Source organism: Papio anubis, chromosome 6 (assembly GCF_008728515.1).
Source record: "Papio anubis isolate 15944 chromosome 6, Panubis1.0, whole genome shotgun sequence".
Lineage (NCBI taxonomy): Eukaryota > Metazoa > Chordata > Mammalia > Primates > Cercopithecidae > Papio > Papio anubis.
The window spans coordinates 30,553,051-30,579,709 of record NC_044981.1 but is presented as its reverse complement, the minus strand read 5'-3'; the positions used below and the strand labels follow the sequence as shown (position 1 = coordinate 30,579,709).

Here is a 26,659-nt window from a genome sequence, read left to right as displayed (position 1 = left end):
GGTCTGTCCGGTTGGATGTTTAGGACTCTAGGGGCAGAGATGTTTTTATTTCGTTTTGTTTTTGAATTGGGGTCCAGGCTGAGTTTAGGGGTCTCTGCATCCCTCCCAGGGCAGAGAGAGACTCCTGTCCTGGCAGATACCACAGGCTGAGTCACCACCTGCTCAGACAACTAAAATCCAGGCGTCTTCCTCCTTTTCTCGAGGGCTCTCCAGCCCCTTCCGGAACCCAGGTGTCCCTCTACCTCCTTTCTCCAGGGGCCTAAATCTGGGTCCCTCTGGCACCTGGCATGCCCGCTCTCTGAGAGTCAAGCTTCAATCTTGCCCTTAGCAGAGTGGGTTTCTGGTGGGAGATTCAGTAATAAGGGCCTTCCCAGCCCAGCCAGGGCCAGATAGTTCAATGACATCAGTGTCAGGGTTGGGATTACTGACCATGATAGGTTTCCAGCTTTCAGCAAATGGGGATGCCCAAAGGAACAGATAGTGAGTGACCTGTGGCCCCACTGTTTGATTCTGGATGGAGTTACGTTTAGGAGCCTGGCAGCAAAGTGGGGCATCTTTTCTGTTAGTGATGATGCCATCTTCCTCTGGTAAGAGAGCCAAGGCTGCATGGGTGATGGGAAGTTTCTGTTGGGACTGACATCGGCACAGAATGGTTTTGGAGGAGGGCTGGTGTCCTAACATAAATAGGGGGCATAGCAGATACTCACGGAGTTGGGCTTAATGAATTAGGGTGTTGTTTATTCTGTATAGCACCTACCTTGTGACAACTCTTGTTAAATTATTTAATTTTAATTTTCCTATCTTTGTGTCTCAGGTGAGAACTATGTCTTATACTTCTTTATATCTTCAACAGAGTATATAATAGGTGCTTTAAAATACTTGCTTTTTAATTGACAGGTTTTTCTACTCATTTTGCCACCATGCGAATAAACCCGGCCTGCACTAAGGCTGGCTCTTATCTAAACCCAGAAAGGAGGCATTTTTGGAGCAATAGAAATTCAGCCTCCCCTTTCTTGACCCTCCATAGATTGCCAGTCCTGCCCTCCATCTCCTCCAGCTCCTCCTCTTCTGTAAGGTCTCAGCTGGAGCCAGGAACACCAGTCAGCACTTTCTCCCAATAGATAGTCTAATAACTATGATGCCCTTTATAAACATGTTATACTTTATTATAAAAAAGGTCAGTAGAAGGAAACTATTATCATCATTCTTCTTTTCCCCTCTGCCCAATCAGTAGTAAGGTGAAATGGCCATAAGGAGAGAGAGAGAAAATGTAGAAAACACATAGATGAAATGACTACAAGGAGGAAAATTGGAATCTGGGGTGAAGGTGGGAGGGGAGAGTATGGGGATGGTAGAGAAGATGGGTAACTTTTACGACATAAAGCCACAGCTGACTTTTGGTGGAAGAGACAGGAAAATAAATGCTGAGACACCATCAGGGAAAGTCTGGGATGGAGATCAGTGGGTGAGACTGCTGGCCAAACAAAAATCCCCTCCTTGTGTGTCCACCCACAACCCAGCAAGCCAAACCAACAGGGTGTCCGCTGTAGACGTTTAGGAAAACTAAGGGATTTGGGAGGAAGAGGGGTCAACCATGTGGATGAGAGAGATTTGTGATTTCTTCTGAATTTTTTTTTTTCTCCAGGGCATGGAGAGAGTGGAGAAGGAAATAAATTCTTTTTTCTTCTTGGATCCGTTTTTTTGTTTGTTTTGTTTTTTTGGTTTTTTTATTAAGAAAATGGGGCGAAAGCAAGGGTCCTGAGAACTCAGAGATGAGCCTGTTTACATGCAAACTCTTAAGTAATAGTGAATGGAAATAACAATGCTGTCCTGAAACCCAGAGACTCTGCCCTCAGTCTCTCCCTTTCCCCATAATCCCCACTCACAAGTCAGTCTGGGGCATTGCCTTCTAAGGCTCCTGTCCTTTCTTTAGGACTCAGTGCAGTTCTGCATTGGTCCCCCAACATGTCCATCAAACACCTTTTCGTTCTCAGACCATCACATTCTACAGAGAATGTCTGCTCGTATTATTCATTCTTTGTTCTTTGACCCCTAAACTTACATCCTCCTTGCTTATCACTTCGTTCGCCAACCAGTTTCAATGAAGAACAGAGGAAGGGTTAATACTGGTAACCATCAGTATTCTCTGCCCTTCCTGTAGTCCAGGAAATAGAAATTGTGAGTCCAGTTCCTCATCCAGGAAAGGGGCAGAGCATGGAAGAGCCAGGGCTGGGCTCCTATTCCAAGATCACCGTGGGGAAGGGATCTGGCCCATGCCAAGATTCTGCTGCTCCATCAGGTAGACTGGGTAGGAATTGGGGCCACCCTCATCCTCTGGGTCATTGTCCTGGGTGTTCTGGGTTAGTGTGCGGCGTGTCCGCATCATATAGGAGACCTGTGATTGGGGTGAGAAAGGAGGAATGAGAACCATCTGCGATTTGTTTTTCTCAACACTCACCTCAGGTCTTCATTCTATTTTCAAGATTCCATCCAAACCTTGATGTTTATTCCAGCTCTAGATCCGATACAATAAGTCCCAGTTCCCTCCTCTACCATATTCTCCTTGTCCTTATACCTCCTATTCTCATACCCCAGACTCTCCATCCCCGACACTTTCTCTTTCACGCCCTTTCATTCTCAGCCACAGCCTTCTCTCCAGTTCCAGCTTTTTACCTCCTGTGTATTTATTGTCTTTCTCCTCAGTTTTCACCAAAACTCTTCCTCTATTACTGTTCCTCCCACTTCTGCCATGTCTCTTTTCCTAGACTCATTATTCCCTGTAACTCTGACCCTTAATGTGTCCCCAATTCCCTATCCCATAGGTTGATTTCCATGGGGCACATCTGTCCCTTACCAAGAAGACTAGGCCAAGGAACACCAGGAGGAGAATCACAGCCACCAGGACCACAACAACTATGGCCCATGCAGGGAATGAATCATTCTCCCCAATCTGTCCAGCGTGGATACCTTTCTGTGAGTCATCTTTATTGAGGTATGGATGGCTCTTGTTGCCTGGGGCTTCTAATGTGATAGAACTCAACTTTGTTCTACGTGTAATGAGGGTGAAAGAATCAGTGGGCACCTGATGAGTAACCTCAGTTTTATTTAAATGAGAAGAGGTAGTAGTGAGAGATTTGTCTCCTGCGACCTTGACTGAAGGTTTTATAGTCTTTGTGACTGCTGCTGTTTTTTCTGGGTTTTCTGTGGACTTTACTGGGGCTTTTATGGTCTCAGTGGTCAGTGTGGTGTTCCTCGGGTTTTCTGTAGGCTTTTCTGGGACTGATGTGTTTTTCTCTTTGGTGGATCTGGTCTTCTCTGAGTGTAGTGTAGGCTTTTCTGAGGCTCTTGTGGTTTTCTCTGTGGTTGACATGGTCTTTTCTGGGTGTTCTGTAGACTTTTTTGTGACTTGTGTCATCTTCTCATGGGCCAATGTGGTCCTTTCTCCATGTTCTATAGGCTCTGCTGGGGCTGGTGTGATCACATTGGCTGATGTAGTCCATTCTCTATGTTCTGTAGACTCTGCTGCAGATGAGGTGATCTTGTCATTGGGTGATGTGGTCCTTTCTCCATGTTCTGTAGGCTCCGCTACAGATGTTGTGATCTTCTCATTGGCCAAAGTAGTTTTTGCTCCATGTTCTGTAGGCCCTTCTGGGGATACTGTGATCTTCTCATTGGCCAATGTAGTCTTCTCTCCATATTCTGTAGGCTCTACTGGGGATGGTGTGGTGTTCTCAATGGCCGATGGGGTCATTTCTTCATGTTCTGTAGGCTCTGCTGGAGATGGTATGGTCTTCTCATTGGCTGATGGTGTCCTTTCTCCATGTTCTGTAGGCTTTGCTGGGGATAGTGTGGTGTTCTCATTGGCAAATGGGGTCATTTCTTCATGTTCTGTAGGCTCTGCTGGGGATGGTGTGGTGTTCTCATTGGCTGTCCTTCCTCTATTTTCTGTAGGCTCTTCTGGGAATGATGTGGTCTTCTCATTGGCAAATGGGGTCCTTTGTCCATTTTCTGTAGGCTCTGCTGGGGATGGTGTGGTGTTCTCATTGGCTGTCCTTCCTCTATTTTCTGTAGGCTCTTCTGGGAATGATGTGGTCTTCTCATTGGCAAATGGGGTCCTTTGTCCATTTTCTGTAGGCTCTGCTGGGGATGGTGTGGTTTTCTCGTTGGCTGTCCTTTCTCCATGTTCTGTAGGCTCTGCTGGGGATGGTGTGGTGTTCCCATTGGCTGTCCTTTCTCCATGTTCTGTAGGCTTTGCTAGAGATTGTGTCTCATTGGCTGATATGGTCTCGTGTATGTTTTTTGTAGTTTTTGTCAGGAGCTTATCTGAGGCAACTGTTGTTCTGTAATCTTCAGTTTTTTCTGACTCTTCTGGGGTTCCTGTAGTCTTGTATGTTGTTTTTGAGGCTGCTGTGATTTTTTCTGAAAAAGATGTGTTTTTTTGCTTGGTCTGTGAATTGCCTGAGTTGTGGAAGGAAGTTGTAGTCTTATGTGAGGTAGTACTTTTATTATCCAAAGTACTCATGGACTTTTCCAAAGATCTTCCAGTTTCATCTGGTTTTCTTGTTGCTGTTGATTTGCCTGTTGTGGACTTATGACAATTTATTTTGCTCTTGGGTGCTGGCGTTATATGTTTTTTTTCAGAGAATTCTTTATGTGCGGTAGTGGAGTAAGCAGGATCAACAGAGTGCTGATTCCGGATCGTTGGGTCTTTCCCTTGATTGCTGGAGTTTTCTTCAGAAGAGGGAGGAGCCTCATGATTATCTGTAGAGCTTTTGTGGTCTGTAGTTTTGGAGTTGTCTATAGGCTTGTCAGTTGGCTTAGAAGGGCGTGTGGTGGTGCAGTGGCGTTTTCGTTCATGGATTTCTGTAGATTTAGGGAGCTCTGGAGGTCTTTGTCCTGAATGAACAGTGTGATCCAAAGGGATACTATAAACAAGGCCTGGAGTGAGGGGAAATATGTGATCAGATGTTGAGAGTTCCCCAGTTTTCTGATATTCTTGGAATGCAGTAGCACCTGTGGAGGGAGAGAGGCAAATAAGAAACTTCCCCATGATCTTCTCCAACTCCCCCTTCCCACCTCCTTCTCTAGGGGATCTCTTTGCTCCCCACAGTGTGACTCCCCAGTCAGTCTCCTTTGAATACTATGATATCTATTCCCCATTCTCACCTCCAGCCCCTGGGCTCAGGCTGTGCCTTCAGCAAGCCTGCCACCTCATCCCCTTCCACATCTCCTCAACTCTCCATCTCAAGGCCTTCTGGCTTTAGGGCATCTTTTCTGATCTGCCTAAACAGATTAAATCCAGCTTCATTTCAGTGCTTGAAAAGGTCTTTATTCATCATTCTGTCCTGTTACCTTCAACTTCACGTTACAGTTGTTTGCGTGCCTGCCGACCTCCACTCCCTGCCACGCCTATCCAATGATAAGGTTTTGAGGGCATGTATGGACTAGCATTTTACTGTGCAGGTGCCCCTTTAGGGTCTGTAACTTATGGAATGGAGTCTCCTTTCCATGGCATAGCTGAGAAGACCAGGAATAAACATTAGACTCTCCACCTTTCCATAACATTCTAACACCATCCCAAATGTAACAGTGTGAGAAATTGAGGTAAGACCTCTGGCAGAACTTCCCATAGGGATTAGCAGGTAGACACAGGTTGTGAGTGAGAGATGTATAAGAAGAATGGAGGATGAGTAGAGGAAGGGGATGGGAAGTTTTCATTTCGGAGATAAAGTTGGATGAGGAGAATGGATGAGATGACCCAACCCTTATGGTCACCCCACTGGGTCCCCCTCTTCACACATTTAAAGCCAACTGGGGATAGATGAAGGGGGCCATCTTGAAAGGAAAAGAGATCTGCTTGGGGGTCCTGACAGGAGTAAACGAGGCAACTAGCTTGTGGGAGGGTCTGACTATGTTTAAGGACAGGGTGTGAGAGAAAACGCCCCTATCAGTGGACAGATGCACGCCTTAATTCCATGGAAAAACAACCTGATGGAGACAGAGGAGATGTCTCTGATACCTAGCCGAAAGAGTGAAGGCCAAGAGATCGCCAAAGAGTGAAAGAGATAGTGTCGTTACATAACTGAGGTTTCCAGTCCCTGTTAGCTTAAGGCGGCAACCAGAACCTGGACCTATTCCCAATCACAAGAAACCACAGTCCACCTGCCTGCTGATGGGCAGAATCGGCCTGGGGAGCTCAGTCCTTGAAAAAAATATGGGCGGGACAAGAAGGGTGTGAGGTTAATAGAGAAGCCCAAGTCTCTGAAAGGAATTGAGAGTGAGGGGAGAGAAGGGGGCTGAATGATCAGGCCTGCACTCTGCTCTCCCAATCCCATTACATGATCCCCTTGGCAGCAATACCAGTAATAGCTATTGTTTATTGGACACCTTCCCCAGCCCTGAGACGTGGCTGGTGGCCTCACAGACGTTCTCTTTCTGGATTCTCTTCTATGGTGATTGGTCTCCCAATGCTCCACAGGGCTCTTTAGAAGCGGTCAAGTTCCCCTATTTTACATCTGAGAAATTTACATTTCACGGAGGAAAAGTGACCTGGACATAGTCCCACAACAATAGCAACGGGCAACCTTTCTGGAGCTCTACAATGAGAGAGGCAGGTTCTACAAGTGAGGGCATACGTTAACTTATTTACGTTTCACAAGAACCTGTTGAGGTTGAGAACTATTTCCTATTCTCCCAGTTGTATAGATGAAGAAACAAGGTTCTGAATGGTTAAGTAATCTTCTCAAGGACACCCAGGAAGTAAGAGGTCGAGACAGAATCTGAACATGCATCTGGGCTCCTGGGCCCAGTTCGTTGCTGGTGAAGACCACAGTGCACAGCCAATAGGTCAGCCCAGTCTTTTAAAGAAGAAAGGACACTGACATGTGTGGACTCCCTGAAAGGTGCTGTTCATATATTTGTTTATTTAATCAAATAATTATGAACCTGTGAAGTGAGGATGGTGATCTTACTGTTTTACAGGTGGGGAAAGGAGATGCAAAGAGGTTAAGTAATTGGCAAAATTAGACTTTTCACTGTGCTCCAGAGGCTTTTAAACATGATAAGGGATGAATGACTATCTATCGAGTGAATAAATGAGCTGGCAGCAATGCAAAGGGCAATTTCCACTGGCCTTAAAGAATCAGAGGACAGGTTTGGCATCCAGGCTCAGTCCCTCAACAGTTTTGCATTCTTGCTCAGGTCACTTAAGTGCTCTGAAGCTCCATGTTCTCAACTGTAAATAACCATGATGCTGACTGCACCAGCTGAATGTGAGGGTTAAAGGAAGTATGGACCATGGCAGACTCTGGAGCACAGAAGCTGTTTAAATGTTTGTTGAATCCACATTGTAGTCTCTGAAATAATCTCATGCCTTGCCCTGTCCTTCTCCTGGTTGTAAGGGGAGCCTGAGCAGTAGCCCTACCCTCCTGCCTGCCCCATCCACCTCTCACCTGCTGTGGCCACCCTCTTGAAAACAGCAGCCTCTGCATTCCTGGGCCACTTTCTGATCATCACTTTCTGGTATGTGATAAATACAATTAAATTTCCACTATGGCAAGGGTTTTGTTTTTGTTTGTTTTTTTGTTTTTTGAGACGGAGTCTCACTCTGTCGCCAAGGCTGGAGTGCAGTGGTGTGATCTGGGTTCATTTCAGCCTCCACCTCCCAGGTTCAAGTGATTTTCCTGCTTCAGCCTCCTGAGTAGCTGGGACTACAGGCATGTGCCACCACGCCCAGCTAATTTTTTGTATTTTTAGTAGAGATGGGGTTTCACTGTGTTAGCTAGGATGGTCTCGATCTCCTGACCTCATGATCTGCCCACCTCAGCCTCCCAAAGTGCTGGGATTACAGGTATGAGCCATCGCGTCCGGCCAGGGTTGTTGTCGTTGTTGTTGTTGTTGTTGTTGTTGTTGTTTTTGAGACAGAGTCTTACTCTGCACCAGGCTGGAGTGCAGTGGTATGGTCACAGCTCACTGCAGCCCTGACCTCCTGGGCTCAAGCAATCCCCCCGCCTCAGCCCCCTGTCAGCTGGGACTACAAATGTGAGCCACTATGCCCCTCTCCCCCTTTTTTTTTTAAGACACAGGGTCTCACTATGTTGGCCAGGCTGGTCTCAAACTATGGTCCTCAGTGATCCTCTTGTCTCAGCCTCCTAAAGTATTAGGATTATAGGCATGAGCCACTGCGCCTGGCCTGGCCTGCCCTGGCAGGGATTTTTATTTGTTTTGTTTGTCACTGTCTCCAGCCTAGAACAGTATCTGGTCCATAGGAGGCACTTTGTAAATATTTGTCGAATAATGAATGAAAGAACAAGACTGATGAAAATTCCTTAGAAGCCTTGCCAACAACGTTTCATAATGCACATTAAGTAGAAACCAAATGTATTTGTGACCTCCGCAGGCTGGAACACCAAGGGGCAACTTCCGCTGTTAAGTAATTGAGCTCTGAGATGAAAAGATGTTGAAAGGCGGCCTCTGGCCCACCAATTCTGGGATACCAGTTCTCATTAAACCACAGGATCACAGTCCATAACTTAGACTCAGATAACAAGATTTTAGAATTTTAGATCTGCATCAAACAGTTGTGGAACCATAGATTGTAAAAAGCTGAGGTAAAGCTCAAGGGATTCCTTGGTCCTGACACAGCCAAGAGGCAAATCAGTGTAAACCCCCAGGACAAAAGAAGCATCTCTTCCCCAGACGATCTACTTTTGGTAGTGACTTACTTCCCTAGGAAGTTTTCACCAGGAGATATTCATTCCACATACAACCATCGTAGCCTGAAAAGAACTGTTTTGGTCATTGAAGAATAGGCAGGAGGTGCAGAAGAGAAAATCCAACTTTAGCACAAGACATTGTGGATGGATGTTCAGTCGGGATAAAAGAATAAGAACAAATCCCACAACATCAAAACAATGCACAGTGCCAAAGGTCCCTGCCATCTGCTTCGTTCACTCATTTGAAAGGGAGGACATCAGCTGGGCACAATGGCTCGCACCTGTAATCCCAGCACTTGGGGAGGCCAATGTGGGCAGATCACCTGAGGTCAGGAGTTCGAGACCAGCCTGGCCAACATGGCAAAACCCCATCTCTACTAAAAATATGAAAACTAGCCGGGCATGGTGGCAGCAGCCTGTAATCCCAGCTACTCAGGAGACTGAGGCAGGAGAATCAGTTGAACCTGGGAGGCGGAGGTTGCAGTGAGCCAAGATCATGCCACTGCACTCCAACGTGGGCCACAGAGCGAGAGTCTGTCAAAAGAAGAAAGAAAGAGAAGGAAGGAAAGAAGGAAGGAAAGGAGGAAAGAAGAAAAAAGAAAAGAAGGAAGGAAGGGAGGGAGGAAGGGAGGAAAGAACAAAAAGAGAGAAAGAAAGAGAAAGAAAGAAAGGAAGGAAGGAAGGGAAAGAAAGAAAGGAAGAAGAGAGAGGGAGGGAAAGAGAAAAAGAGAAGGAAGGAAAGGAAGGGAGGGAGGGAGGGAGGAAGAGAGAACATCTTACTAAGCAACTCATGCCTTGGAGTCTCTGTCAGAGCACGCTCTCCCAAAAGGCATCTCTAGTGTTTCCTGGTATCCTTACCCCCATAAATGGCATGCTCCATTTGCAATAATGTGGGTAAATGCTTGTTAAAATATCTATACAGTATTAGTTCAATAAGTGGCTTAAAACACAGACATAGAAAAAGAAAACTGGTGGGCACAGTTGCTCACACCTATAATCCCAGCACTTAGGGAGGCTGAGGCAGAAGGACTAGTCTGGGCAACATAGCGAGACCTGTCTCTGCAAAAAAAAAAAAAAAAAAAAAGGAAAGCTAAAGGGAGATATAATCAAATGATTGCCTGGGGACTAGGGAGTATACAGAGAGATTTTATTTTTCTTTCTGATTTTTTCTATTTTCCATTTTCTACAATGAGCATACATTATTTGTGTTACAGAAATTAAATCAAATAGCATTTGTTATAGGAAAATGTTCTTGTTAGATTCTTCCAAGGACCCCAGTCCCAATTCCCATCTCCTGACTCACCTGTGCTCCCTCAGGTGTGTTCATCTGGACTGTGCCTGTGCCTCCCTCTGATTATTTAATCTAGACTGCACCTGTGCCTCCCTCGGATGATTTAATCTAGACTGCACCTGTGCCTCCCTCGGATGATTTAATCTAGACTGCTCCTGTGCTCCCTCTGATGATTTAATCTAAACTGCATCTGTGCCTCCCTCTGATTATTTAATCTAGACTGCACCTGTGCTCCCTCTGATGATTTAATCTAGACTGCACCTGTGCTCCCCCTGATGATTTAATCTAGACTGTACCCGTGGTTCTGTGACTGCATGATGCAGACTCTGGGGTTCCAGGATCTAGTTATCTGTCTGCGTGTTGACTGGTCCTGTGGACAAATGTCAGGGCCCCCTCACCAGAATGGTAGACTAAAGGGCTTCATCCATCCCAGTTGTCCCTCTTCCCGTCCTGCCCAGGCCTTTCTCTCTGCTGGGCACAGCTATGGACTAGCCCTGATTTACACTCCAGTTCCACCCGACCTCATCACAACCCAAGCCCAGCCTCAAGCCATCCCCACCTGTCACCTACTCGCTCTTGTCTTCAAAATCTGCAGAATGGGAGCAGCCAGCTCCCCATGTCCTCCTCACCCCTCCCTCCATCCCGCCCTGCCACACCTATCTCCTCTCCGAGACCACGCCCACATGGCCCCATCGGAATCTCAGGAATTCAGATCTCTGCCCTGAAGCAAATCTCAGAAGAGCTACTGTGTATGGAGGGGATTCCCTTCCACCCCCTGCAGATTCCTCTTCCTTAAGCTGCAAGATGGAAGGAGCAGAGAGCAACCGGCGGACAATCCGCCTGAGGGGAAGGGGAAGGAAAGGCAGGCGAGATGGGGCCAGGAGGTGTTGGGCAGCTCTGGTGCCTCTGTCTCCAGACCCTCAAGGTAGGGGAGACAAACATCAAGTCAGGGCACAGACAGGACGCACTGCTGATATCTTTCAAAGGCAGCTCAAAGATTCTTCAGTTCCCGCCATTCACCACCCACCTGCCCCTGCCTCCACCCCTGGCCGCAACCTGCCTGCGCTCAGGGAAGGGGCACTGCCTCTAACATCACCCTCTGTCTGCACTACTGGAAGGAGAAGGTGCTGCCTGCCTGCCCTGCCCCCAGTACTGCTTGGAGGAGACTTCCAGACTCATGACTGTCCCAGCCCTGGTTCCAGATCATCAGCGCCGTTACTGTGGATGGCTCTGTCCTTAGATGACTGTCCAGTGGGTAGACAGTGTCTCTGAATCTGCTGCTGTACATCTGCTTTGTGGAGACCCTCCTCCAAATTGCCCAGGCCCTCCACACCGCCCCTGTGTTTAGCATCTCTGCTCCCTGGGTTCAGTTGCAGTCCGTTTCTTGACTAAGTGAACTAATTTCACAATTTCATGTTATCTTTAGGGTTTGTTTTGTTTGTCAAACTTGTCCATACTCATTTTCTCTCAAAGCCCTGAGATGTTTTCCAACTGTAAGACAAGGACAGAGCCTTTGATGCACACTTTTCTGAATTGCCATGTGGATTAAATGAGTAAACGTGGATGAAGTCCCTAGAGCAACACCTGGTGCCGTGTAAATGCTCTGTAGGCAACAAATATTGGTACGGCCGGGCAGCAGCATCCAGCCCATTTTACAGATGGTGTGGAAGGCCAGAGTAGCCAAATGGGTCAGAGTCGGGACTGGAAACTAGGTCTGCACAAAACAGAGCTCTCAAGAGAGAAGTTCCACCTGTCCCCCAGGGCTAGGGGCAGTGGAGGTGGAATCTCTGCTTACCTCCCTCTAGCTGTGAGATATGGCGCCAAATCACTCTGAGTCCACTCTCCTCAACTATAAGATGGGATATTATTAGCCACCTCAGGGGATGCTGAGATGAGATGAGTCTCTGGGCGCGGTGGCTTACGCTTGTAATACTAGCACTCTGGGAGGCCAAGGCAGGCAAATCACTTGAGGCCAAGCATTTGAGACCAGCCTGGCCAACATGATGAAATCCTGTCTACTAAAAATACAAAAAATTAGCCAGGCATGGTGGCAGGCGCCTGTAATCCCAGTTACCCAGGAGGCTGAGGCAGGAGAATCGCTTGAACCCGGGAGGCGGAGGCTGCAGTGAGCCAAGATTGCGCCGCTGCACTCCAGCCTAGGCAACAGAGCGAGACTCCATCTCAAAAAAAAAAAAAAAAAAAAGAAGAAGAAGAAAGAAATCACCATGAGCAGCTGTGAATTCCATGCACGGAGCTGGAGTTGGTGTTCAACAAATGTCAGGTGCCTACCCCCACCACACAGGGCTGCCACCCTCTACAGTGTCTTTATGCAAACTTGAAACCCCCTCTGGATGGGTGCAGCCCTGTGAGCCATGTTTTAAAGAGCAGAGCACAGGCTGGATTTCATCTCCTACTACATGTCCCTTAGCCAGCAAACTTGAGCAGAGAACACTCTAGACAACTGTCTGTAGCAGCCCTGTGCCCGCTCCCTTCATTCCTTTCTATTTGTTGTCCAACTCTATGAGCACTAAGAAACAAGCCATTTCTATCTTCTGTACCCGCTGTGGGCATCTTACCTGCCTCCCAAGAAGCTAGAAGGAAGAGGAGGCAGCACTGGAGGCCAGAGGTGGAGCAGAGGCTGTGGACCGTCTGGGCCATGTCGGAGCAGGGTGGCTGCTTGGGGACCATGGGCTGTGGACCCCTCACCTTATATGGAGCCAATCTTGACGTCATGGGGGCTGGGGCTCCTCAGGACTAAGTCTTAAACAAATGGAGCCACCCCAACCCACAGGGGAGCCCTGATAAGAGGAGACCGCAGCTGCTGTGTCATGGAGCCAGGCACGTGGGTGCCTGCCGAGGGGTGGGATCTGGGGGCAGGGCAGAGGAACCAGAAAGGAGCAGGCACCTGAGCCAGCCCCAGTGGAGAGAAGTGAGGGTGGTGCCTCCAGGGCTTTGGGGAATCGGGGAGCAGATGGCCCGGTTCTAGAAGGACTGAACTCTGGCTGGGAGCAGGACGGGGTGGGGTTCACATTCTGATCTGTGTCCAGCTTCACATGCACCCTCCTACCTCTCCCGCGTCAGCTCAGCTTCCACACCCCTTATTCACACATGGTCATTCTTGCCACCTTGGGCGGAGCTGTCCACGAGGATCAGGTGAAAGAGCAAAGGCGAGAGAAAGCCCTCGAATGACCCTCGCTGCAGAGACAGGTGCTTCGTGATGTTCAGTGGTCATACAACAATGTGTGGAGAGTGCAGACGGAGTCACAGAGACAAGACACAGAACCACAGGGACAGATGTCACACCCCTCACCAGGGACACAGACAGGTCAGGCCACCCAGGGGGACCGAGGCCAAGATCTTTGGCCAAGAGATGCTCTACATACAGGGGCTTCTGCTTTCACTCTACCTCTTCCCTCCCACCTCTGTTCAGTGGCTGTCTCTTTGCCTCGAAGTCCCCATTCACTCCTATACAGAAATGCAGACATCTCATTTTTAGGAGCACCCCGGAGCTCCCCCTTCCCTTCCTCAGTTCCTGCCTAATGCAAGCATTAGCTCAGAGACTCACTTGTCTCCCTAGTGACAGTGCCTGGGGCTGGAGTAGGGGAGGACGGACTCCCTGGGTCTCTAGCACAGATAAGTCACAACCCCTTTCTGCCCACTGTGGTTCTCCATGGATGGAAAGTAGGCACCTTGGATCCCTGCTGTGTCGTCAGGGCCTGGGACAGTGTCTGGCACACAGTAGGCAATCAATAAATGTTTCCATTCCACCTGGACGGAGTGGAAGCCAGGGCCAGAGGATGCCTTTCTGAGGGAAGTGGGGGCAGGCAAAGGCCGTAGAGAAGTCCAGGACTTGAGGGCAGGAGGCCAGGCCCTCAGGGCATTTGGGCTCATGAGAGGACTAGAGAACTGGACACGTGGGTTCCTCTCCTTACTTGGCGTGACTTATCCCTAAGCCCTGGGCAGGGCTGGAATAGGTGGGAAGAGGAGGCCAACTGCTTATCAATGTGATTCATGGGAGATTAATGAGGCTCCATGGAGTCAGGCCAAAGACTGACTACTCAGAACTGGGCAGCCTGCCTCCCAGGCAATGTATCCTGCAGGATGGAGAAACTAAGGCAGAGACAGGCTGTCCTCTGCAACTCCATGTGGACTCGGCTGACTGACAGTCCCCCTTTTCACTGGTCCCCTTCCCCATCCTTTCCCCAGGGACCCAAGCCTCTAGGACAGTGGTTCATGTACAGGGAGGAGCAATTTTGCCCACACCAAAGAACATTTGGAAATTTCTGGAGACATTTTTGTCACAATTTGGAGTGGGATGCTACTGGCATCTAGGGGGTAGAGGCCAGAGATGCTGTGGGACATCCTGTAATGCCCGGAGCAGTCTCCACAACAAAGAATTACCCAGCCCAGGACACCAATTGTGCTGCAGTTGAGGGTCTCTGCTTTAGAATAAGCATTAACCAGGGTTTGTGAATGAACACCCTCTTCCCTTCTCTCTTAGCTACAACTCCACCCCAAGGACCCTGGTGTCTGGGGTGGAGAAACCTGGAGGTAGGTGGAGGCCCAAAACAGTCTCTTACAGTCAGTCCATGTTGCTTCGTCTGAGCTGGAGGCTGAGAGACCAGTCACAAAACAGCCCTGCCAACTACCAATGTTTGGCCATTTCTATGTACTGAAGAATGTACTAAGCACCTCACCTATGAGTCATCACCTGTCACCCCTCACTTTACAGATGAGGATAAATGAGCTTCGGATCAGGGAATGACTTGCCCTTGTAAGTGGCAGAGACCGGGCTTGGCCCTTCTGGGCCCGCATGACACAAAAGCCCATGCACTTGGGCAAACCCACAGCGTCTGCGAGACAAGTGGAGGAAGTGCCATTTTATTTAGCAATAACTTGTTCACCACCCTCCTGGAGAGGACTGAGGGGGCAGCACAGAGGAGGGTTCTGCACCTGCTCTGAGGGGAAAGAATCGGAGGGCCTTGGGTTCTCAAGAGCCAGCCTGCGGGGGCTCCCTGTGGAGGAAGGTGAGAAGGGAAGCCATGAGCAGACTGTCCTCAGCTAAAGAGCTTCTCTGATCGTTGGGGAGGAGGGTGGGACTAGGTAAAGAGGGTGAGGAGCAGGGATTCCAGCTGTCCAGACCTGGGCTCCATGAGGGCTGGAAGGTGCCTGCAGGCCACTTAGCCCTGGTCCTTCCTTCCACCGATGAGAAAACTGTCCTCGGAGAAGCTGGGCACCTTCCCGCAGTCTGCATGGTTGGCGGCAGGGCAGAGAGCAGAATCTTGTGACTGACAGTGGACGACTCCTTACGCTGTGGGTAGAAGAGACCTGGGGGCCAGTGACCCCAGGAATCTACCTGCAGAAAAAGGTTCCGGCTAGGGTGAATGGGATAGGGGAGTCTGGGAATGAGACTATTTGGGAGACGAAGAAGGAAGGCCAAAGGGTAGGCGCTCAGCTGCCCCTGCCCCACCTTTCATTTGACAGAGTAGCGCTGACTGGCGGCCTCCGCCTCATGGTGGCAGCTATAAGGGGTCATGGAGCCACAGCCACACGGAGCCACAGCCACTCCCTCCGGAACTGGCAGGCCTGTGAGATGAGGGAAGGGTATGACGGGTCAATCAAGGGCCCGAGAAGCTGCTGCTCAGTCCAGCTCTTCCTGTGAACTGCTGCTTCCTCTTGGCAACCCAGGCACTCAGCGTTCCTCTTTGAGCAAAAACAGCAATAATAATGAATAAGGCTGTATATTGAGCACTTACTATAATACATGCCAAGCACCATTAGTGCTCGCTCTGCGTAAGCTTATTTGATCCTCCCAACCACCCTTTGAGATGGATGCCATCATTCTCATTTATCCAGGACTCAATTACCTCATCTGGAAAATGAGGAGTAGTATTCCCTATATCACTGGCTTGCTGTGAACTAAAATATGTACAGCACCTAGCACATAATCAGTGCGATGTAAGTATTATTTTTAAAGTATTATTATCAATGAAGAATCCGGAGCACAGAGAGATTAAGTAACTTGCACAAGGATTCAAACCCAAGTGAATGTGGCTCCACAGAGCTGGTCCTTCATTGCCTAGAGCTGAGTTGAGCGCTTCCACGCGCCAGTCAGCCTCTAGTACTCCCCCACCTCTTTCAGTGGCCCCAACGCCCCGTCCCTGCCAGAGCAGTGTTTTTCTCAGCCACTGAGACAACGGCTCTCTTTCCCCTCCCTGCAACAAGCCCTACAAGCTGTCATTCCCTCCCCAAAGCCCTGTTCTCCTCTGAATCCTGGGGCACCAGGTCCCAGCCCCACTGGCACAGGGATCCCACACATTGGACCACAGCGTTGCTCACCTTCTTGATACCATACATTAGGTTGACAATTGCTGCCACCAAAGTGAGAGTGATCAACACAATGGCCCAGTCTGAGACAGAGTCCTTCTGGGGTTTCAGACCTAGGGCACAAAGACAGGGCCAGTGACTGAGGCAGGTGATGCCTCCAGGTCCCCAGACCCCCACTGCCCTCCGACTTTCCATCTTTCTTTCTGTGACTGATGTCCCTGACTCTGAGACCTCATCTCTCTGGTGTTTTCTCCTATCACCTTGGAAGCAGAATCTCAGCAGGGGTGGGGGTGGGGGTTTAAAGAGCTTTAATCCAAGTCTCAATTGCCTCTTCCCTGTGGACACGTCTGTCGGTCCCAGACTCATCACTGAGGTCCCCACCTCACTGACTTTCTCAGGCCCTATTGTCCGCATCCCTGGGTCTGTGATGCCTCTGCACTGGGAGGGTCCTCAGTAGGCACTCTCTTTCCTCCTAGCCCCAGTTCTCCCCACCACTCCACCCTGATTCTTGTTCTTAAGGGGAACCAGAGCCTGCTCTCCTGTCTTCCTTCCATTCGTTTCCTGCCCTCAGACTTCCTGCGGGGTATTCCCCAAGCTCCCCTTCTAGGAATGAAAGGGAGGGGAGGAAGAAGATGGAGGAAGGAGGGGTGATCTCTGGAGGGAATGCCTCTCGCCCTGGACAGAGAGATCATGAGGAAGATGAAAACCTTTCAAGAAAGCAGCCAGGTAACAGACATCTGGCAGTTGGTCTGACCAGAGGCCGCCAAAACGCCTTTGAGCTACAGACATCCTCAGACAGATTTAAAACACAGTTGAAAGCAGGCGCTATTGACTATCCCTGAACTCCTCCCAAGGAGCCAGGGGTGGCTGCAGGGGAATGAGATCGAATAGGCCCATCAACCTTTTACTGTAATGCCTAGAAGAGTGCCTTAACTGGCCAGGATGCTGAGCCCAGGGGACATGGTGGCCACTCCAGCCATGGTGGCAGTGGAACCCCCTAAGACAGCAACACTCAGTGCTGAGGTCCCAGGCACAGTTGGAGCAGTTCCAGGAGCACTGGAGGAGGCAGGTCCTAAGAGGGCAGAGGGAAAAAGCAGAAGAGATTCAAGCAAGAGCAAAGCAGAAGTCACATCAAATGCACCCAAAGACAAGACCCTAGCAAGCTTTTGGAATAAATTGATGAACTGATGTTATGAAAATCAAGACTGAGAATAACCAAGACAGTCTCTTAAAAAAAAAAAAAGGAGAACTTACACTATAAGATCTCAAGACTTGCTGCAAAGCTGTAGTCCTTAAGCACTGTGGCCCTGGAGTAAGAACTGACCGATAGGCCGGGCGCAGTGGCTCACGCCTGTAATCCCAGCACTTTGGGAGGCCGAGACAGGCAGATCACCTGACGCCAGGAGTTCGACACCAGCCTGGCCAACATGGTAAAATCCCGTCTCTACTAAAAATACAAAAAAGTTACCTGGGTGTTGTGGCGGGCACCTGTAATCCCAGCTACTCAGGAGGCTGAGGCAGGAGAATTACCTGAACCCGGGAGGCAGAGGTTGCAGTGAGCCAAGATCGCACCATTGCACTCCAGCCTGGGCAACAAGAGTGAAACTCCATCTCAAAAAAAAACACTGACCGACAAACCCACACAAATACAGTCACTAGACTTTCAGGACAGGTGCTCACTGTTCAATGGTGGGGACAGGGGAGGGTCCTTGGAAATAATGGTTCTGGATATTCATAAGAAGAAAAAATTGAATCTTGACTTCCACCCCACTCCATACACAGAAATTAACTTGAGATGGATAATAGGCTTAAGTTCGAAAGCTAAAATAATAACGTTTCTAGAAGAATGCAGAGGAGAATATTTTCATGACCTTGAAGTAAGCAAAAAAGTCTTAGGATAAGAAGGCAGTAATCATGACAGAAAAAGGTGATGAATTGGAAAACAGAAAGAGAGGCCCTTGTATAGCCACAAAGGCAAGGGAGCTGCTTCCAATGAGGTTCTGGGAAACTGCCAGGCTTGCAGGAAGCCCCACCCCAGAACTACAGACTGAGCTGAAGAGTTCTCCAGAGATGGGTTGAGCAACAGAAATATCACCTGATGATGTAGAGACTGTTCCTGAAGTGCTCCTAGAAATAGTTGGAGCCAAAGGCTGAGGACTGCTGGGAAAACTCCCAGAGGTTGAAGAAGCTGTTGAGACACTCCCAGAGGTGGTGGGGAGACTTCCAGAGATAGTGGAGACAGTTGCAGAGATAGTGAGAAGACTTCCAGAAACAGTGTGAGACTTCCAGAAACTGGAGAGAACTCCAGAGACAGTGGGGAGACTTCCAGAGACAGAGGGGAGACCTCCAGAGACAGAGAGGAGACCTGGGGATACTGTGTCAGAAGTCCCCAGTAGGGTCAGCTGAACTGTTGAAAAAAGAAAAACCATAGAAGAGTTGGCCATCCCACTGGGTCCAAAGTTCATGTCCTCCCTCAAGACCTCCTGTCCAGGCCCGAGTGCTCACTGGGTCCAGACAAGGCCTGCAGGCCCAGGAGCAGTACCAGCACAGTGTTCATGGTGCCAGTTGAAGCATGTTGGCCAGGCCCATCTCCCAGGCTCTTTAAAGGCTCTGGAGCCTATTACAAGTCCCAGGAGAGCCAGGTGTGCCAGGGCCTCCATCGACACCAGAATGTCCATCCCTAGGGAGAGGTCACCAAGCTGTCCCAGAGGATTAACCTGTCCCAGCCTGATCCCAGGAAGCACTGGGTGAGGGGGAGAGTGAATAAGAGCCTGCGGGCTCCCCCACCTGGCCCTTGGGCTCTTCCTGGACTAGGGACCTGTCCCCCAGGTCTGAGTCAATCCATAGCCCAGACCATCCTTTAAAAGGGTAGACCCAAATGTCCTATCCCAAGGTCATCCTCTTGTTCCTAGAAGTACAACCATTGGAAGTCAGGACGTATGAGTCCCTCAGGGAAGCAGGATTTGGAAGCTGGGGTTGTAGGGGGACCATGAGGGTCTAGGACTGTGCATTTGACCTTCTGGAAACCTAAGGGTGGGCTGGGAAGGTCAATACCTGAGCCATCTCTCACCTAGATGGCTGCGGCTCACAGAGCTTTCCGTTCCTTTGACAGGGAAGGGGAAAGGGGAGATAAGGGGCACCAAGGAAGACACATGTCATATTTTGGGACAGTGTGATATGGAAGGTCAGAACCCAGCTCTGGAGCCAGACAGCCCTGAATCCCCGGAAGCTCAGCACGTGGGCTGAGTCCACTGCGCTGGAATCCACCACTGCTGAGCTGTGCATTCTCTGGCAAGTCACAGGCCTAAGTCTTAATTTCACCTCTAAAATCAGGGTAATCTAGTACCTACTTCACAGGTGCTTATGAGCTATAAAGGAATACTTAGTGATGAGCCTAGCACATGCCTGTAGAAAGTGTAGGGGAGGCCAGGTGCAGTGGCTCATGCCTGTGATTCCAGCACTCTGGGAGGCCGAGGTGGGTGGATCACCTGAGGTCAGGAGTTGGAGACCAGCCTGGCCAACATGCTGAAACCTCATCTCTACTAAAAATACAAAAATTAGCCGGGTGTGGTGGTGGGTGCCTGTAATCCTAGCTACCCGGGAGGCTGAGGCAGGAGAAGATCGCACCACTGCACTCCAGCCTAGGTGACAGGGTAAGACCCGGTAAAAAAAAAAAAAAAAAAAAAGGAGGGAGGGAGGGCTCCTACTCTTCTCCAAGGAAGATCTCTCTGCGTTCCCAAATTCTACCTCCTGCTCATTCCTCCTGTGCCTGCTGCTCTTCTCCTCCATACTTTCTTTTCACTGTGGTCTTCCTGTTCTCCTGTGCAAGTCTGGGAGTCACTGGTTGCCTCACTTTCCATTTACAGTGCAGACCTCTATCTCTGTCTCCCCATCTTGCTTTTGCTCTCCCACTACCTCTGCCCAGTGCGCTCTCTGCTTTCGTCCCTCTGTGCTCAGTCCCACTGGCTTTGGGGAAAGTGGAGAGGCTGCATAGGGAAGAGGCAGATAGGAAGACGCAGGCCTGTGCCCTTGTGTGTTCAAGCGAGTTTCCATGGCTGGTGTGTCCCTGTGTCTGACAGGTTCTAATCGCTCTGCTACTGGTTGACTGGGTGACCTTAGCAGGTCAGTTACCCTCTCTGTGCCTTACTTTCCTAGTTTCTAAAGAGGGTCAGTAACTCCCTCTGCACATCTGTCCTGTGCTTGCCTGTCCCAGAGCTTGCCTGTAGGCGTCTCGGCCGGGAGTAGGTGGGCGTCCTCTTTTCATGGCTGCACAAGGCAGGGGTGGGAGAATGTCTGAGGAAACTCGTGTCTCCACCTGACAATCTAGGATGCGTTAGAGCAAGTAAAACAGAATGTTCAGCAATGGAAGTTCCCATGACCAGATTTCTCATCTAGAAAGCCACCAAGGCTCGGGGAGCAGTGTTCACAGTCCATTATAGACCCAACTCCTTGTTCTACTCCTTCTCCCCTTTTCACTACTGCACTTGACTAGTCTTTAAAAAAAAAAGCTGAGGCAGCAGGACACCTGGGTTCTGAAAGAAACTTGGCTTAATCCACCCCTCCCTTTTGGGCCCACATTCCTGAGTCCTTCGGTGTCAAGAATGATGAAAATTAACTGCAGTTAATAATTAATCTCTAAAGAGCCTTGGGAGGTCCGGGCATGGGTGGGGTCCAGACACCTGCAGGAGGGACGCCTCCCTGGTCCCTGCTTCCCTCTTCATCTCCCTGTCTGTAGGACCAGCACTCACTCCCTCAAACCTGGAGACACAAGGTAGGGGTGGGACACAGAGTGAAGAGAGGGAATCTCCTTCTATTTTCCCCAAGAGCACAGTGAATGGTCCTCTCCTGGGTCCTCTCTTACTGGGAGAACTGGAAAATTCAGTTGACCAGATTCCCCCTCCCACTTCCCCTCAAACACTTATGCTAAGGCTTGAGTGGGGTGTAGAAAGCAGGCCTGGCAAGGAGAGGCCACTGGGACTTCAGTGTCTCCTCCATCCCAGGAGTGTGGTGGCCACTATGGGGTCTGGGCTGCCCCTTGTCCTCCTCTTGATCCTCCTTGGCAGCTCACATGGAACAGGTGAGGGCTAGAGGGCAGGACTTCTGGGTCTCTGTGGCGTGAAGAGGCCAGAGAAAGGGAGTGGGACTCCATGGTCCCTGAGAGAGACAGAGACACCCCAGTCCTGAGCTTCCAAGAGGCTCTGGAGGGACGCTGTTGGGGAAGAGGAACTGTGCTGGGGAGCGTGGGCAGGAAGGTACTGCGTCTCCGGGGGAATCAGCTAGGTCCTAAGCCGTACTTCTGGATCCACAGGGCCAGGTATGATTTTGCAACTGAAACTGACGGAATCTTTTCTGACAAATTCCTCCTATGAGTCCAGCTTCTTGGAATTGCTTGAAAAGGTAGTTCTTTGGGAGGGGAAAGGATGGGGCTGTGTGTTTGTGAGTCAGTTTGGGCCTTTGCTGGGGTCTGGCTATCTCCACGGTGGGAATGGAGAGCTCTCTTACATCACGCCCTTTAACCCATTGTTCCCAGCTCTGCCTCCTCCTCCATCTCCCTTCAGGGACCAGCGTCACCCTCCACCATGCAAGATCTCAACACCATGTTGTCTGCAACACATGAGAGCCATTGAAGCCTGTGTCCTTCTTGGCCCGGGCTTTTGGGCTAGGGGTGCGGGGGGTGGGCCCTGACCCTGTCTTTCAGCAGCCCCCACCCTCCTGAGTGGCAATAAATAAAATTCAGTATATGCTGAATTCAGTAACTTGCTTGACTCTGTGAGTCCCTGAGCACAGAGTTGGCAGGAAGAGGGGGTTGGATGCTCAAGTCTCTGACTGTCCCCCTGCTGAGCAGAGGGTTCCAGGGATGGACACTCTCTCCCTCAACACCACTGTCACAGGCTTAGAAGGCATCTGGGGAGTTGTCTGGGGACACTCACACACCCTTCACACATATACGCACGCACATGAACACACCCCGAACTGAGATCTTCGGAACACCTGGGAATAAAGAGAAGCAACATTTATTGAAGTCCTGCATTTCTCCTGCGTCCCTATTTCAATGTTTGCAGCAGTCTTGAATGTGGCATACTAGGTATCATTATCCTATTTTACAGATAAGGAAATTGAAGCTCAGAGAGGGCAAGTCACTCGCCTGAGGTCTAGTAGCAGTGGAGAAGTCAGGCACCAGACAGAGGTCTTGGTTTAAGCAAGATTTTTATTTCATTTCCTTTTGCTTAAGCATTGGGGCTGGGGACTCAAAAACCAAAGAAAGAGACATAGGCAGAACACCCCCAGGACATGGCTCCCCTGACCCAAGGATCCACACAGGTAATCAGGGTGGGAAGTGGGTGGGCACTCAGTTGAGAGATGAGGGGTTCAGCTTGTGAGAGGATGCCCAGCCAGGCATAAGTGCTGGGGAGGAGAGGCCAGGTGCAAGCGGAGCCTGTGCTGGCTAACCACGTGAGTATGAGGTAACACCAGCCCACAGGTGAATTCCTGGGCATGTTTCTCATCCTCTTGGAGCCTCCATTTCCTCACTCGCAAAATGGGGACAATGATGGTACCTGCTGTAGTGTGACAGGTCCCCTACCTGCTTACTTAAAGGTGTAGGCCGCTGCCTGAATCCTGAAGGCCAGGTGACCAGCCAAGGTCACGGTGCCTGGCCAAGGAGCAGGTGTCCCTGAGAACCCAAACATCCCGTAGAGTATCTGGGAACCCACCAAGGAAAACAGTCCATTTGCACACACGGTAAGCAAAGAGTCAGAAAATTAGCTTGAAAGCAGCTTCAGGATGGGAGGCAGCACAGATCTCTAAAGCTGTCCGCTGCCATCCAGGAGTGCCTTGTATGTAAGTCCTAAAAACCTCGTCTACTCACCAAGCTGGACTTGTCTGAGTCACTTTTTGGCCTCTCAGCTCCCTCCCAGTTTGAGGGAAGGTGGTTTTTTGTTTGTTTGTTTGTTTTTTTACACAATTCTGAGTTTTTCTCATTATTCCTGCACCATCAGATTGTGAGGATCACACAGGTAGCTACTTAGGGACATACCACAGCCTGTCTTATGGGTCATCAGCAGGATAGTAGGGATTGCTGTTAGGATGGAAACCTGGTCCCAACACATAAATCCCAGTCCCCTGGGGTTCAGGGTCCTCATCCTGATTTCTGAGGCAGACACTCCCCACCACCTTCTCAAGATTATCTTGGCCAGGCACGGTGGCTCACGCCTGTAATCCCAGCACTTTGGAAGGCCAAGGCAGGTGGATCACCTGAGGTCAGGAGTTCAAGACCAGCCTGGCCAACATGGTGAAACCTCTTCTGTACTAAAAACACAAAAATTAGCTGGGCATGGTGGCACTCACCTGTAGTTCCAGCTACTCGGGGGAGCTGAGGCAGAATTGCTTGAACCCGGGAGGCGGAGGTTGTAGTGAGCCAACATCACACACTCCAGCCTGGGCTACAGAGCAAGACTCTGTCTCAAAAAAAAAAAAAAAAATTGACTTTTCACCAGCTCTCAAAACACAAACTTGCACCTCAGACTTGAGCGATTGGGGGGTACTGATAGGATTGCTCTCTGTCCTCTGTGGTACCCACCCTGCCCACCACACCTACACAACCCTCCATTATCTCCATATGAAATTGGAGACTGACTCCTTTGGAGACAGAAGACGACAAGAGTTCAGTATGGAGTGTCACTGAAGACGAGGGGAGCATAGAAAACGGCAGAGTGGAAACAAACACTTAAAAAATTGGTCTACCTTCCTTCACAACTGTCCTGGGACAATTAGACCCCGAGGAGAAGTAGCAGGGGGCTCCAAAGGAGACTAGTATGTTATGATTTGCCCCTAGCCTGCAGTAGTGAAGAGGTGATGCCCATGGGGCAGCTGTGAGGATCCCCAAACAAGTTGGGGGACTGGATATCTGAATGTCCCAGAGGTTGGTAGAGCAGACAGCTAAATGCACCTCAAACTGGTTCCTAGACCTCAGGGCCTGAGATCACCAGGATGTGATTTCCAGATTATTTTTCTCAAAGAATTCTCTCCCAAGGCTCAAAACACAGCAGTGCAGTGAAGAATGCTTTGGGGTTCACCAGACCTGGGGGTGACAGAGACTGCTAACTGGCCCCCCCACAACAGCCATCCTCCTCCTTTTGGATAGTAATGTAGATTTCAACTATCAGCATGTGGCTCATTACATTTCCCAGCCTCCCTTGCAACTAGCTGTGGCCATGTGATCAGGTTCTGTCCAATAGGATGCAAGTAGAAAGGAGGTGAGCAACTTCCTGGTAGTATCCTTGAAAAGAAAGGAGCTTCCATTTCAGAGGAGGAAAAGCAAAGTTCTTGAAACAGCCTATAAGGTCTTAGATCAGTGCTTTCCAATAGAACTTTCTGTGATGATGGAAATGTTTTAAAACTATGCTGACGAATATAGTAGCCACTGGCCACGTGCAACTACCAAAACACTTGAAATATGGCAAGTACGACGAGAAACTGAATGTTTTATTTTATTTAATACTTTAGGTAGCCAACTGGCTACCATTTTGGACACAAGCCCCAGATTGTCCGCCTTAAGTCTTCCCTACCCCCCACCAATTCCCCACCCTTACTTCTGTTACTCCACCTCCTGCCGTCTTCCCCCTCTCACTCTGCCCCACCACAGTGTCTCCAGGCTACTCTTAGAGCTGTCCGAGTGTGCCTCTATCTCAGTTTTCCTCTGGCCCTTCCCTTTGTCTGGAACGCTCTTCCTACACCTCCTACAAGCCTTTGCTTAAACCTCAACTTTATAGTGAGTTCTGCCCTAGCCCACTATTTAAAAGTACAACCTGCCCCCCCACACACACACACATTAGAGTCCCCTTACCTTGTTCTATCTTTTTTTCCTCCCCTGCATTCATGACATTCAAACATAGTATATCGTTCACTTATTTGTATGTTATTTCTGACTGTCCTGCTAGAAGGAAAGTACTATAAGGGCACAGCATTTTGTTTCATTCACTGATGAATCTAAGGGTCCAGAATAAGGCAGGTGCTCAAAACAAACAAACAAACAAACAAAAAACAGCAATCTTGTTGAAACAGAGTAAAAAGAAAAAGAGGACTGCCCATCCCCTTCTTTCCCTCCTCCCTCTGGGTGGAAATGCAGACACGGTAGTGGGAGCTGGTGCAGACCTTGGACATGAAGTCTGACAATGTATCAGAATGGCAGGAAAATAAGACTGAAGAAGGCGTGGGCCCCCATTACTGCAGATCTCTGCACTAGATGCCCAGCAGAAGAAACATCCCCCTCCTCTAAGCTACCATTACATTTGAAGTTTAGTTACAGCAGCCGGAAAGAGCCTGCACCTAATTTATTGGGATAGGTCCCAGTGGAGACTTTTCTCTGAGCACGTCTTCATCTCTAAACGAGGGGCTGGGCGCAGTGGCTTACGCTTGTAATCCCAACACTTTGGGAGGCCAAGGCAGGTGGATCACTTGAGCCCAGAAGTTCAAGACCACCCTGGCCAACATGGCAAAACCCTATCTCTACAAAACAATTTTAAAAATTAGCAGGGCAGGGCCAGCCGTGGTGGCTCACGCCTGTAATCCAAGCATTTTGGGAGGCCAAGGCAGGCAGATCACTTGAGGTGAGGAGTTCGAAACCAGCCTGGCCAACATGATGAAACCTTGTCTCTACTAAAAATACAAAAAAAAAAAAATTAGCTGGGCGTGGTGACAGATACCTGTAATCCCAGCTACTCAGGAGGCTAAGGCAGGAGAATCACTTGTACCAGGGAGGTAGAGGTTGCAGTGAGCTGAGATCTCGCCACTGCACTCCAGCCTGGGCAAGAGAGCAAGACTCCGTCTCCAAAAAAAAAAAAAAAGCAGGACACAGTGGTGCACACCTGTGGTCCCAGCTACTCGGGAGTCTGAGGCAAGAGGATCGCTAGAGCCCTAGAGGTTGAGGCTACAGTGAGCCATGATTATGCCACTGCACTCCAGCCTGAGCAACAGAGTGAGACCCTGTCTCAAAAATAAAGTAAAAATAAAAATCTCCAAATGGAGCTAACACCCGCCTCGTGAGGTTTTCAGTAGGATTAAATGGCATTGTATATCTAGCACCATAGAGGACCCAGCCCAGGACAGGCTACTCAGAGCTGCTGGACAGAATGTACTCTGGGTGTGGAAGGGCCAGGCCCCTGAATTCCATGGAGATGAGGCAGTGTTTGGCGTGTGTAAGGTGGCTGGCTGTGCTGTGAATGTGTAACTCAGAGGCTGGGCAGTGTGTCTCTGGCACTCAGGTGTCAGAGCACAGAAGGTGGGGCACGCCATTTGCAGCACAGCCCGCAGCCCATCAGGTCTGGAT

General features: G+C 49.6%; 2 protein-coding genes across 2 annotated transcripts; one reads left to right on the top strand and one right to left on the bottom strand.

Moving 5' to 3' along the window:
• Positions 1-1,141: 1,141 nt before the first annotated feature.
• Positions 1,142-17,745, bottom strand: MUCL3 (mucin like 3). Its single transcript, XM_021937105.2, has 3 exons — positions 12,582-17,745; positions 2,855-5,013; positions 1,142-2,395 (listed from the first exon to the last, which is right to left on the bottom strand). Exons 1-3 carry the CDS (start codon positions 12,736-12,738, stop codon positions 2,249-2,251), a joined length of 2,463 nt encoding a protein of 820 aa, XP_021792797.2. The 5' UTR covers positions 12,739-17,745; the 3' UTR covers positions 1,142-2,248.
• A 3,523-nt stretch (positions 17,746-21,268) lies between these two features.
• Positions 21,269-22,088, top strand: SFTA2 (surfactant associated 2). Its single transcript, XM_003897314.5, has 3 exons — positions 21,269-21,409; positions 21,641-21,729; positions 21,863-22,088. Exons 1-3 carry the CDS (start codon positions 21,349-21,351, stop codon positions 21,947-21,949), a joined length of 237 nt encoding a protein of 78 aa, XP_003897363.1. The 5' UTR covers positions 21,269-21,348; the 3' UTR covers positions 21,950-22,088.
• Positions 22,089-26,659: the final 4,571 nt, after the last annotated feature.